Here is a 14,930-nt window from a genome sequence, read left to right as displayed (position 1 = left end):
AAATATTCAAATTCCCTTCAATATCCAAATGTGTTTGTATGGAGGTGAATGGAAAAAAAGGTGAAGCCGCAGCTGAACTCTGTCTTTGCCTTAGATGAGACAACTATGAAAGGGTTAATGGACGCACAGGTGGGGATGTGGGGATGTGGCTGATCCCATCACTATATAAGAGCTCATGGCAGGTGCTTAGGCATGAGTTCAGGATGGAGTGGTGGAAGTTGGTGGTCATAGCTGCTCAGATACTGAGGGCTTTAGCTGACAACAGCCATGGCCTCCAAGAACTTCCAGAGGTACAATGTGGGGAGGAGAACATGCAGATCATCGTGCCCCAGCACCTGAAGCAAAATTCCACGATGAAGGTTTTAAGTAAGTGTTTGGTGTGTCTAATGCATGTTGTGTTAGAAAGCTGTGATGACCTGCTGACTTATACTGGTCTGTACTCTCCTTGTGGGTGACCTATAGACTGGGATGGGAGAGATGTGAAACCCCAGTTACCACAGAAGATTGTTGATGCATTTGTAGGGGTACCAGAGGTAACCACGTCCCATCCCTTGATGGTCCATTGTCCACCCAACCACAGGGCTTGTTGTTGTACAGTGAGGGTCTGAATGTAACATCTTAAAGGGGTTGTCCACTTTCTGGCTACTGGTGACCAATGTGTATGTAAGATGACTATTGCAATGGCTAATATAGCCATTGTTAATATTTCATTAAACTGTGTCTCCATGTCAGGTAAATCTTTTGTGCTGTCCATAAGATGGCTGCTGATGGAGGGTCATGTGATCAGGAAATCCCCTCCATGTGGTGGTTTATCTATTTAAATCAGGTCCAGTGTGTTTGAAGTCCCACCATTTCAAGAGCAGGTGGCAGTGTATTTGAACAGAGAGGACCTCACATGGAGGGTCATGTGACCAGGCAAATCACCATCGGTGGCTATCTTATGGAAAGGCTTTCTGTGTGGACTGCACAAAAGACTTGGCCAACAAGGGGTAATACTTCATGAAATATAATAAGACCCAGAATTCCAACAAAGGCTATATTAGCAAGTAACATAATCATCTTACATACACACTGGTCAATAGTGACCAGAAAGTGGCTAACCTCTGATGTGATAGTGCCGCCATGTTTAGCAGTGCCATGGTAGGACTAAGTACAGTGTTTATATCAAGGTCTAGGACATTGGGGTCATTTATGAACATTTTTATGCCAGTTTGTGTGACCTGGGTGTTTTTGTGCTGTTTGACTCAAAGGAGTGTTTAGGAGAGGCTGTGACACATTTACACCTGGAAACGGGTCTAAATGTAGGCTAAACTACTTTTCCAGGAGCTTGTTTAGTTTTTCCACTAGGCGTGTGGCCTGCTAAAGAGGCGCCTGACTCATAATGAACAAAAAACTGGTCTCTGTAAACCACCGCTCCATAGTGTCTTTTATCAATGTTTGTTTTGTTGTGCACTCATATTTTACACACTCCTGAATTTTCTGAGTCTCCTTCTGTAAAGGGAAGACTATAGTAATCCCTCAGAAACCAGGTCCCTGCATAACCCTCTGAGAAGCTGTCAGTGTGTGGAGCCAGGAGGCTGCATCATCTGCTCTAGGCACAACGTGCCCAAACCTCCCGCTATCCCACCCCCTGTATAGCCGGCAACTTTAGTGTAGATGGTTAGCCAGGACATATTTATGGAGCCCTATCACTATTATTGGCATGTACAGTAACATTGTATTGGGAAGAAGAGACACTGGTAATGAGATTCGGCCTGTTCCATGTCGTGTGCGTTTCTTTCGGGTTTTTTTTTTTTGGTGATCTTTGGGTAAGACCACATGGTGTAAACCTTAATAAGGAAGGTGCACTACTGTGGATGCAAGAAAACAAGTCTGACTAAACCCTCAAACTGGTGTTAAAATTGAGAATTTAGCCAATATATCCTTATATGAAGGACATACCTTGGCGCGGTGCTCAGGCTCAGATATCTCGAGTAGCTCTGGACCTAACGCTAAACTACCTGTGCTGTATGGGTAATGCCAGTGGGCAAATTACAGGGGCATAAGGTCCGCCTCACAGCAAACTCCCAGTTATCTTCAGCATGCAGCCATGCTTGCAATGGGAGGAGGCTTTTAGTCCCACTCAAGACTGACAAGGCCCAGGCCTCACAGGTGCACCTAAATAATGCCTGTGGATGAAAATCGGGCTCTTGGGGCACGGCTGCAGTAGAATATAAAAGGTTAGGTTTTTTGTTATCCACTCCTTGTTCTGGCTTCAAAAACTGCATAAAAAAACCTGACCATCTGGCTGTACCCTAGATATGGCCAGGTGGTTTAGCTGGCAGTATGACTTGCCATGCCATCTGGACATGCCCTAAGGGCTCATGAACATGTACCGCCTGTGCATTGGGGAATGCAATTTATGGGCACTGGCCACATGGCTGGCGCAGATGAATGCAGACTCCGACTTGAATGGGTCAGTTTTCTATCTGTACTGCAAAGAAAAATATAGAATGCATACATTTCTTTTTTTCAATTTGCGGTGCAGAGGCACGGATGAAAAAGCCACAAAGCACACCATAGTGTTTCTGTGGGGTTCCATGCCTCCATTCCACACCACTCCTCCTTCCTGATTGTGGACCCATTCAAGTGAATAGATCTGCATCCGTGATGCGGTGCACAAATGGCTGGTGCCTGTTGTGTAAATGAGCCCTAAGGATGTAATCTAACAATGTGGCCAAAACCACATCCTCCCTGTAGTGCTGATTCAATCTACTCACCCACGTTTCCCTTGCTTTATTTAGATAAAGTTGGAAAAATGGAGCCTCTGAGAAATGACCCATCTTGTGGTATTTGGGTGACCCAGAAATATGATGGTTCTGCAATTGTTGGAATTTCATATGATGGCTGCTATGTGTCTCAAACTGTAAGTATATGGAGGAGTTATCTGTAATTCAAGAAAGTGCCACCAATTCCAAAAGTGGCATGTGCCACAGCACTATGAATGTATCTTCTCCGAGAAGCATCGCTGCAGCAGAATATTGTGCCTATAGCTCCAGAACATGGATTCGCTTGAGGATTTTTGTATTCTGCAGTCTTCAGTGATGGAGAACTTTTTTAGTATTAGCCACGTGCTCAAAAAATTTTTGGGCCACCTCTAAGTTTCTTCTTGCTTAATGGACTATGGAACTAGGAATGCAAATGTGTAGGTGCTTGCTGGTAAAATAATGGCATGCAGACATCAGTCTGGAATGTTAAACTTGTATATCTATTATAAAATTTTCTTTAAATTTTCAGGACACCCACTTTGTGTTGACTCTTGGGCTCACTAAGAAACAAGATGGTGGAAAGAAAGTCACTGTGAGGAAGGAGATGACTTGTGCTGTGGGAATCTGTGAGTACAAGCCTTGCTTTAGACTGAAGTAATATCTAGTTTTTAAAATATTTTGAGATCGCAGAAATGTCAGTATCGTATACAAACTAAGTACATCAAGAAGTGCACAAGCACTGAGCTACATAGTAACTGACATGTACAAAAACGTGAAAATGTTATGAAATTAACAAAGGTGCAAAAGATGACATCAAATCACATTCATTGTAATCAATAAGCGATAACACGCAATTATAGCCATACTGTATTAAGACTGTACTAGGCTTGTATGATGGGGAAACTATGAGATTTGGCGTGACAATGTTCAGTTAGGTAAATTTGCAAAATTCTTTCCAGACCCCCCCCACCTAGACCTTTTCAAACAAAGGGTAGTTGTTTATCTCCCAGTGCGCAATCTGCTCTAGGCAAAACACTTGGTCGCTCCAAGTGGGATATTTGGTACTACATTTGACTTCCAGTTAGAGGCGATTAGGACTATAGACTGAAGTAGTATCTAATGCAAATGATACCTTCTTATCCCTACATAAGGAATGAGCTATAAACTAATATGGACCAGTCCTGGTTTTCTTGACTTCTACAGGTGGCACTTGTATTAGTGTTGCTTTGCCTATGGGGGTGCAGAATCCTAGCCAGGCTACTGATGATGGAGGCCCTTCAGACAGTTCACTTATTTCCAAAAATGGGAAGCGGGAGTGTCAACATTGGAAGGAGTTGTAGCAAAGCTTGGAATGGGTTTGACTTTACTGTGATCTAAAGGGTATAACACATCATTCAGTGATTACAAGCTTCCTCACCTAGTGAAAATCAATAAGGAAGAAATCTATGCATTTGGCATAGAATCCACACAAAAAAACTGAACATACCCTTACAGACTAAGATTCCTCCCCCCCCCCCCCAGAATGGATACATACTGCACATTGTGAGCTGTCTGCATTTTTGATGACCTATTGAAATGAAAGGGTCTGCATCCAATCCGCAAATACCAAAAGTTGTAGTTTTGCAGTTCTGCAGTTACCTCCCGGTTTGTTTTATAATTGGGAGTATAAATGTAGACTACTGTGGAATGAAGTTAGTGCTGCTACTTTCATTATCTTGGTGCTAGATATGCTGGTTGTCTCTGGTCACTGTTGTTCTCTCTTCCAGCACACATTGAAGAGCTGCTACCCTATATGTAATAGGGGATTAAACTGCATATGCCTTAGCCATGAGCGCTCCCAGCAGACTAATCAGGGTATACATAACCTCTGTACTAGTTTGGGTCAACTGCAACTTTTTGCTCCTTTCTACCTTCCTTGCCACTTGGAAAAGTGGATGGGAACTCCAGCCTGACTCTTAACATGACTGTCAGGAAACTAGTGCATGCAGTGATCCCCTGAGGAGCCAGTGCAGAAGATGGGGGTAGTAGTGACCCTGATGAGAGGTTGTAACTATTCTCTCAGGCTTTGGCTACTGAGGATCAGTGCAGTGGAAATGTAGTTTGCTATATGGTCACATCTAGCCTCATTGTTCAGTCTTTCTAGTTTATACAAAATATAAACTGGTGGTACATCCAGTAGCAGCAAATTCTTAATGCAGTTACTAGCACCCATTAAGGAGGTATGGTGGCAGCTTGGATGACTGCAAATGAGCACTTGTGGGTATAGTTGCCAGGTTCACACAAACTTTATCTGGCCTAGTGCCATTTTTGAGTGATGGGTGTCTGAGCTGTTGTCCCTCACCTTGCAGCAGTGTCTAACATGGGGTTTCTACTGATCACTTTCTTAAGTGTTCTTCTTGGAGTTGTATGGTAGTCTCTCTGGAGAATCCTGTATTGGTCAAAGGAGCAGAAGCCCCCCCCTCACTGCAGTTATTCTTAAACTCTCCCTCTGGCCAGGAGTGGGCTGGTCCTGCTTCCTGCCAAGAGGGATGGTTATCCCTGTTCCTGCCATCAAAACCTCTTCTGGCTGGTACTTGCCACCAAATATATATTTAAAATATAAAACTGCAGATATCCCCAAATATGTGGTACTGCGCAAATATAGGCAAGAAATCTACACGGCATGGATATTCTTTTCTAATGTATTGGACACCAGCAGGGTTTCTTTCTTAAAACTGGCATAAGAAACACTACTCTTTCCCTTTACGAGTCTCTTGGACCAGGCTTGTGCATTGCATTAATATGCCTAACTTACAAGTTGCCATTTTAATCTTGTATTTTGCCCTAGTACCTCCACTTGCTAGCTGACTAAAATGCAGGTGTTTATTCTGGCCCTCACTAGTTGTTTTCCAGCCTCTTTATAAGCTGCCTCATAGCCTATGTATGACTTCAGCACACAGCAATATACTTCGAGATGGGAAAGGTTGCTTCCAATCCTCGTAATGTGAACTTAAAAGATTTGAGAGAATAAGCTTACGCAGGCTAAGTGATTACATAGATTTACGAAGTCTGGTTAAATATATACGATAACACAAACAAATACTGAATAATACATCCCTAGCCTACATGGGGTGGAGACTCCATCGATCATGCTACAACACATGGCTGTCTACCACATTATAACATGACCAACACCCCAGGGTGTATAAAATATGAGGCAAATCAATACTTGCATCCTACCTAGGATTAAGTTAAAACTGGAGTCTTCCAAATGTGGGTGCCACAGAGTTTAAACCTTTTTAGCCCCTCCTTGAGTGTGCAGCACGCATGTCTCTAAGATCACTCAGGAATGTGGTCTTATCGGCACAATGAGGGATGGATACTAGATTAAAAGGCAAATCATTACACAATGGTAATAATAAAAACAGAATTAAAGGGACAGAACCAATCAGTACTTAAAATAAAAAAATACCCTTACAATACACCTTTAAAAAAAAAAAAACTCTGCAGAATTGACCCTATTAACCAGACATACCGCCTGGTAGGGTCTGTTCCTGCTGATTACAATAACATTTATCATGTCAATTAGTTGTGGTGTTACTGAGACTACTTATCGTTTTATACTAATGAGGGCTGCACTGTGGGGTGGGTCCTAGCCCCTTGGTGCTACTCGGCTCTCTGGTGCTGGTCCTGCCCTCTGGTACCCTGAAGCGCTCATCTGACATGTAGTGTGTGTGTTTTTTTTTTTTTTTTTTTTTTTTTGTTGGCAGACCATGACTCTCCAATCCCAAGCCAGTGTGATTCCATCCTAAGGCCAGACAGACTGAGCTGTACAAGTTCCCAGGACTCGTGTGAAACTATGGGCTGCTGCTATGATCCTGCTGACAGTATTACTCCATGCTACTATGGAAACAAAGGTAAGTGTGCGTGTAATCATTGTCACTTTTGTCTCTAATCAGACTGCACATGGAGTACTGGGCCCCAATGCACAAGGTAGACATAGCAGAGCTGGAGCGTGCAGCTGAAGTAATAACTGGAATGGGAGGACTACAGGACCCTGAATAAATCTAATGACTGTATGAATATCAGGGGTCTCTACAGAGATCTTCAGCTATTTAGACCCAGGACTGACAAGGGGACATCCTCTACATCTAGAGGAAAGGAGGTTTCTACACAAACAGGATTCTTTACTGTAAGAGCAGTGAGACTATGGAACTCCGCCGGAGGTGGTGGTGAAATCGCTGAGATCTAAAGGGGCCTAGAATATAATTACTAGACTTCTCCTGGAGAGAGGTTGTTGATCCAGGGAATTATTCTGACTGCCTGACAGGGTTGATCATGGCAAGTTCATTGCTACCTTCCTTTCTGCAATCGGATCCCTGCTTCGTTCCCTCCATCCCAATCACCACTTCCCCTCTTGCACTGTGAGGGGGACATGCATCCTCACTGCTCAGAAGTCTGGTCCTGATATCTTGTGTAATGGCTTGTTTGACAGGGTTGGTCCTGACAGGTTGAGTGTCTATGGCTGGCTACCTAAGACATTATTTTTATTTTTCTCTTCCCCAGTGACTGCCCGCTGCACATCAGACGGCCTCTTCTCCATTGCCCTTCCAAACACCTTGACTGTGCCCCCGCTGAACCTGACATCTGTACGACTGCTCCAAAATGGCGGCCCAGAATGTAATCCAACAGCTAGCAATAGCTATTTCCTCCTCTACCAGTTCCCGATTTCTGCTTGTGGAACCACCTACAAGGTAAGTCGTGGTATATTAATGCCATTGTGAAAATCCATATGGAGCTGTTCAAACCATAGACTTCCTTCTGTCTGCCACTGAATTTTCCCCCTTTAATTCTTCCTGGGACCTGCAGACAGGTAGGGCTTGAACTGAATGGTGTCCTGGGCGGTCATCAATGGGGTGACCTGTGTGTGCACCAGTTACATATGGTGACTAATTGGCCTCGTCCAGTATGATGCTGTAAATCTCCCAGATATTGAATTCATGCAGTTACCTTAGAAAAGCATGGCTAATTTCTTCCAAAAACTGGTGCCCCACACAACCAGGTGAGGCACCCTTTTCTTTGGAAGGCAGCCATGGTATTTCTAATACTGTGCCTTCTTAATACTAGTTCTACACACTACTGAAATATACTGTATAGGGCTAATCTTCCAATACAGTACTCAAATGGTACCACTGTACAGTGACCAAAAAGCAGTAATAGTGCTGTATAATGTTAAATACTGCTATGAGTGATATTGGTAATGCCAGGACTGGCTTCCTCTTAGGAGTATAATTGCAGTTGATTATTAAGGCCTGCACCAGTGCTCATCTGGTTCTTATCCCAGACAATGGGGAATAGTGCCCTGCAAGGTGGTGGGTGGAGGACTGGTCCGGCCACTACCAAGCACACTCCCCATGAGCAGCCACTGCACCCATTCACTTCTATGGGCCCAACTGAAATGGCTGAGCCAGCGCCCGGCTATTTTTGGAGGCCCCATAAAAAATAAATGGAGTGCAACTGTGCATGTACAGTGCACCCTCCACTTTCAGGGCTCTGTTTTCCATATACGTGCGGGTCTCATCAGAGATTGTCAGATAGGCACCACTTATCTCTGTAGGCAGGGTACAGCAAAGGGATGTGGTGTGTGTGTATATAGTGACTCCCATAGAAGTGAATGGAGAGGGACATGCATGACCACCTGTCTACTCACAACAGCCTTGAGATGGGCCCTCAGGTTAGACTCACACCACTGGGCATTTGTAGCATTTATTCTGTGGATTCCATAAATGTCAAACTTGGTAACTGCTGAATTACTATCTTGTAGCTGGTTGGGGACCAAGCGGTGTATGAGAACCAGCTGGTGGCATCCAAAACCTTGAGGACCTGGAACAGTATAGCAATTACCAGAGACTCCACCTTCAGGTAACTGAACAATGGACACAGCTGGGCTCAGCAAATACTACAACAGGGCTCTGTTCTGCTTAGGATTTGTCCTATTCCTCCTGGAAATGTGGGATCTATTAGCATTTATCTGTGGCTCCTACCCAGTGTAGTCCCTAGAATAGTGGACTTCAAGGAGTTGTGGCAAATTTGTCTCCTTGCCCACAGGATGGGGAATAACTGATCTGTGGAGGTTCAAGTGCTGGAACGCCCACTGATCCTGAACTGGGGTCCTGCGCCCCCCAGCCCGTAGAGAATGAATGGAGCAAAGGTTCCCATGTGTGGCCTGCAGCTCAGTTATTCCCTATACTATGGATGAGGAGACAATTTGATAACTTGGCATGACCCCTTTAACTGTGGGATGTCATCTGTTGAGGTCTCCTCAGTTGGAAATTCTCTGCAGGCCTTTAAAGGGCAATTAAGAGCCCATTTCCATATGTCTTTGGATAATTCTGAATTACAGGATCTCTATTCAGGACGGCATCTTTGACTTGCTCTGTGCATCCTAACAGGTAGGAATGTTGAACCTACACTCCCTGAAGTGTATGGTAGCCGTCATGGCACCTAACAGGTAGAATTTAGCGTAGGAACCCGTCTAACAGAGATCGCCTTGACGATCGGCAGACGGGCTCAAATAATTTTGTACAAAACTATTTGCCAAGTATCTCACACTTATAGTGTAGCACTTGTTGTTATGCAATTTTGTACTCTATATTGCAGTTAATTGTCGCATTGCATGTTTGTCTTTCAATGTTGCTCTGTGCATTAACTGCAGCAAGGGAGAGACCTTGGGTGGTAGAGACTGTAATGTAAGGACTAGTGTCTGCAGTAATAATGTATCTGGATCTTGTACTTTTATTCAACAGATTATTGGTTCGCTGTAGTTTTGCAGTTAGCGGCTTACTCCCATTGAAAGTGGATGTAGTGACCCTACCACCCCCACCACCTGTGTCAAGTATAGGACCTATTAACTTTGAATTGAGAATCAGTTTAGGTAAGATATTGTGATGGTTGTGGATAAGAATTGTTGCATAAATGAAATTCCTTAAAGAAAGTCACTTTACATGGTGTCTGATCTGCTAGCAGGAGTAGCTGAGAGGATTGTTATGGGAAATGTCTTCTGGTCCTGACAGATTTGCTGCATTCTCAATCAGCCGCCACTGTGGGAGCTCAGTGCAGAGCATTTACAGCTGAGATTCTATTCAATAGCAACTATAAATTCCTATGTATTGAGCTCCCCCTATTGGTGGCTGCAGGAAGCAACTTTATTCAATCTGTGAAATTGTATTCATCTAAATATGATCAGAATGATTACCATTTTAAAAGGGGTTATTAATCAACAGATATTAATATGTAATCATAAATTGATCAGAACTTTGGGGAGTCGCACTTTGCATTCTACACATGAATGTTTGCTGCATACTGTGAAGCTAAGAGGGGCAGGGGGACCCCATTACTGAATTTTGCTAATGGACCCTAAAATCTGCATACATCCTCCAATATTTTTGGCATATTCCAATACTAGAGCAGGCAGTCGGCTAGGAAATGATCTTGCAGTAGCTGCAATTCCCTGACTCTTCGAACAACTCCCAAAAAAATGAGCATATGGAAGTGTACGCCGACATGATTGTGTTCTACAGGCTCTGTGCGCACTGCATCTAAACGCTGCACTTAATCTATACGCCTGGGTGCTGTTGAATGTATCCATATACCCTCATTTACCCAAAGGAGGCAGTGTCCTTCACATCAGGCTGGTATGCTTCAGCATGGCACATCTGGCTTTCCTATACAGCAGGGGTCACCACAATGTATCCCGTGAAGTATAAACTTTTGGACATGCCACTATGGACTGCCATCCCAAGTCACGGGGGGATCTCCTCCAGAAGGATCAAATATGTGCACAGCCTAAATCTCCATAAAATTGTGTTTGCTGTTGCTTTAGCTCACAGTAGCACCCCTACAATTCCACACACTAGTCCTCTAGGCACTCCTCTGAGGCACCAAGTCTCCTCTAGAATCAGCCTACGGATGACCATATGCATTGAATGCCCCCCCACATACAGAGGCAGGCCTGCTTGGCTGAACATGCTAGGCCTTGATTGAGGAGGAAGCCACTGACTGGTACCTGGCAGCAGATCATCTTCTGTAGAATTGGACATGTTAATCTTACTGCCCAATCCTTACCTCCCAAACACTTGCCGTTAGGAGGCCTCCATACACATTACATGAAAAAGGAGGGTTCGGACACCTTCATTAATGGTTGTGGTGTCTCATATTTCTGAACTTCAGTCAGGACAACGATCAGGCCTGCAGCGCATGAACCAATTTGTAATATATTTTCTGTCCTAGATTCCAGCTACTTCAGTTATTATACGGACTCTGATTATCCAGTGGTAAAAGTCCTGAGGGATCCAGTGTATGTGGAGGTCAGAATCTTGCAGAGAAGTGACCCGAATCTTGTCCTTGTCCTACACCAGTGCTGGTCCACGCCATCTCCTGACCCTCTGAGCAGCATCCAGTGGCCAATACTTATTGATGGGTAAGTACAAATCCTTAGAGGTTCACAATTGTGTTGTAGTCTAATCCCAGACGACCATTTCACTTGAAAGCTTAAAGGGCAGTAAAGGCTACGGATGTAGCAGAGATGAGTGTGTATTTTAGAACTGCTTCTATACTGGTTTTTTGGCTTTGTTTCCAGGTGTCCATTCACTGGTGACAACTACATGTCTGATGTGATTCCTGTAGCTCCAGGTTCTGCTTTACCTTTCCCTTCTTATTACTCACGGTTTGATGTGAAGACTTTTACCTTTGTGGATCAGAACACAGAGATGCCTCTTGCAGGACAGGTATGACCTGAGATGCTCATTGGCTTGCTACCCCAAAATACTGTACAAATGGGTAGAACACTGCTCTGTACTGCCTCGTGTGGCCACATGTGACAGTGTGACTCTAGGAAATGCCTTTGCTGGACCATGAGACTTCATGTAACCCTTATGTTCTAGGTATTCATTCACTGCAGCGCTTCTGCCTGTGTCCCCTCTCCAAGTGACAACTGCGCTACCGTGTGTAACAGACGTAAGTTTAGTCTACAAATGCCCAACCTGATTACCTCAACTATCATCTTTTCCTATGCAGAACTCCAAACCCAGTACTTCCCTCCACACTGCGATCGTGTAACATGATAAAATTGTCTACCTGCAGCTGCCACTAGAGGGAGCTCATTGTATGAGGATTTACTCTATATAGCTGTAATACAATAACTGAATTATTGCATCTTGTTTTAGGTAAAAGATCTGTCTATATGTTAAGCAATAAGAGTGATGTGGTGCTGGTATCATCAGATGTTCCCATCTACTTCGACAACTCTCTGCCAGAGATGCAGAATGACAGGGAAGGTGAGTTGTTAACGCTGTGTGTTCTATACTGAATGCTGTTTAAATGAGTCTGTGGCCTAATGGCAATGCATCACGTGGCCGAAGATCACAGTACGGTGATGGATTCAGGTTACATATGTTGCCAGAAGTTCTACAGGCTTGAACTTGCTAGAGGCAGGTCACGATACGACCACGTTGCCTCCCCACGCTGTAGTGTACAGTAGCATTGTGAGACTGCAGTTCATGGCTGTGCAACCACAAGCTGGACACAATGGTCTGGCCTCAGAGGGTCTGCAGTTTTATGGCCAAAGTAGTGGCTGCTATAAACTGCCTTTTGTGTTGTCCCATCAAGACGACGTATCCCATATTTGCAGTGTAGGGAATAAGTGTCTGGTGGGGTCACAGTGGTCAGGCTCCCAATCATGAGGATAGGGGGGGCTTGTGTTTCCTATTTAACTGGAGCAGCAGACTTCCATTAAACCCTAGTGCAGGGGTAGGCAACCTCTGGCATTCCAGCTGTTGTGAAACTACAACTCCCAGTATGCATACTTGGCTCTTCTCCGAACTCCCATAGAAATGAATGGAGCATGCTAGTTTCACAGCAGCTGGAGTTCTAGAAGTTGCTGATCCCTGCCTTAGTTTGTGCTCTGGTATCTCCAGCAGCTCCCATAGAGCTGAATGGCAACCACATGTGCGACTGCTGGTCCATTCTAATGGAAGATCATGGGCCTCGCTCATTGGGGAGATTAAGCAGTTAAACCCCACTAATCGCTTATCCTCTCGTGGATAGAGGATATATTTTCTTTAGTTACAATCCACATGACAATTTTTGCAGTATTCCAACTTCCATTCTGGCAACTGGTGGACCTTTCCTGTTCTGTATCTAAATTGCCTTTGTGTCCCAGTCTGTGCAGTAAAGCTGAGTCTTCTGATAGGATATCCTAAGTAGCTGTTTCTTACAACTCAAGGGCTCATGCTCACTATGTATTTTGCGGTCTGCAAAAAAGATCTGTATAAAATAAGGATGGTCATGTGTATCCCACAGTTATAATTATTTTTTTTCTTAATTGCATGACACTACAATGTCTCGCTTCCTTGCCCCTGCTAGAAGAACATGTGCCCTGCTGCATAATGACCGCTCTGGGGAAATTTTTTTTAAATGCTTTCAAAAACCTAATGTGTTTTTAGATTGGAGTTTATATGTAAGAAATTGAACAGACCTTCCATTTAACACTGACTTGTTGTCCTCCAGACATCTACGGATTCAGAATTTCCCAGCCGGGTGCTCTGATAAACGGAGCAGCCATAGCCATGGGGTTTGTGGCAGTAGTTCTTCTGACCCTGACTACTTGGGCCCTGCACAGACAACGGAAATCCAGGTCTCTACTGATCAGCAAGTTACCTGTGACAGAAAAGACTGTAAATATCAAGACCATCTTCAGCTAACTGTTTTGAGAATGAAATAAAATTTTTCTAAAAAACCAAACCTGGCATGGTGCAATCATTGTCTTCTGCCTGGAAATGGGTGCAGAGTCTTGTACTCCAAAATGGCATAGACCTATACAGGGTGCATGGCATTGGAAAGTGCTGGTTCTCTGCAGGCCACATTGTGCAGCACTACTACAACACAATGATTATTGCGTCCTAACCTATATGGAACAGGCCCGGAAACTAAGTAGGGGACAGGAGTGGTGGCAGTTGTACTCATGGTGACTACCTGGGCCGTGTAATGAGGTGCAACCCCTTTTCCTTGACTTTTGGCAGTTTTTCTTTTTGTTGTGCAAGGCAGGGGTCCCTTGATGTGGTGCAATACAGTGCTGTGGCAATGTAAGGTAGTGGTACAATGCTTTGAGGCCAGGTTTAGCTGAAAATGAGTCTACTGAAGTAACTCAGCAGTTAATACATACTTGCAAGAGTAGGCGCAGTCTCTACGTAATTCATAAATCAAGCCTTCACTAAGTCTGAATATAGGGAATAGACAATTCCCAGACAAGCTATGCAGTCATAACAATTAGGCCAAGGTGACATTTTTCTCAATTTTGTTTCTGCTCACAAATTTGCACCACCAGCAACTTGGTCAGGTGGGAGTTCAGCTTGCACACAAGCTAATCGCTGGTCATGAGGAGTTTTCTCATGGCCCCACCTTCTGTTGGAGGGAAGAAGCAGCTGATGGAGCTGTACTACTTGGGGATGTGGCCTAGCTGCTACAAAGACCAGGGAGAAGGACGGACAGTTCAATTATTATTTTCCATTGGATCTGATTAGGAGATGAGCGAATCGACTTTGGATGAAACATCTGAAGGCAATTGGCAGAAAACTTTGTTCCAGTACTGTACAGTGGAGGAGCTCCGTACAGTATTAGAATGTATTGGCTCTGAGCTGAAGTCTTGTGAGACTTTGCATAATTTCATAAATTAATTTGTACTGTGAAAAACAATTTCCCAAACTCAGGTTTGGTTCATCGGAGCCAATACATTCTAATACTGTACAGGGCTCCTGCACTGTACAGTACTGGAACGAAGTTTTATGCCAATTGACATTAGATGTTTCATCCGAAGTCTATTTGCTCATCCCTAGATCTGATGGCATCTCATGGGCTGCAATAGAGCCATGGTATGTTTGAACACCTACGGCTTATTTTAACCACTTCAACCCCCCTAGCTAAAACACCCTTAATGACCAGGCCACTTTTTACACTTCTGCACTACACTACTTTCACCGTTTATTGCTCGGTCATGCAACTTACCACCCAAATGAATTTTACCTCCTTCTCTTCTCACTAATAGAGCTTTCATTTGGTGGTATTTCATTGCTGCTGACATTTTTACTTTTTTGTTGTTAATCGAAATTTAACGATTTTTTTGCAAAAAAATGACTCCCTTTCAGCTGT

The 14,930-nt window shown here is 44.0% G+C and overlaps 1 protein-coding gene across 1 annotated transcript; it reads left to right on the top strand.

Annotated features, from left to right (window-relative positions):
- Positions 1-203: 203 nt before the first annotated feature.
- LOC120994029 (zona pellucida sperm-binding protein 4-like) lies at positions 204-13,486 on the top strand. Its single transcript, XM_040422490.1, has 12 exons — positions 204-366; positions 463-533; positions 3,277-3,373; positions 6,497-6,643; positions 7,293-7,480; positions 8,551-8,648; positions 9,533-9,660; positions 11,016-11,205; positions 11,365-11,512; positions 11,669-11,741; positions 11,951-12,061; positions 13,293-13,486. The coding sequence occupies exons 1-12, from the start codon at positions 204-206 to the stop codon at positions 13,484-13,486; spliced, it is 1,608 nt and encodes a 535-aa protein (XP_040278424.1).
- Positions 13,487-14,930: the final 1,444 nt, after the last annotated feature.

This window comes from Bufo bufo, chromosome 3 (assembly GCF_905171765.1).
Source record: "Bufo bufo chromosome 3, aBufBuf1.1, whole genome shotgun sequence".
NCBI lineage: Eukaryota > Metazoa > Chordata > Amphibia > Anura > Bufonidae > Bufo > Bufo bufo.
This window is presented reverse-complemented; position numbering and strand designations above follow the sequence as displayed.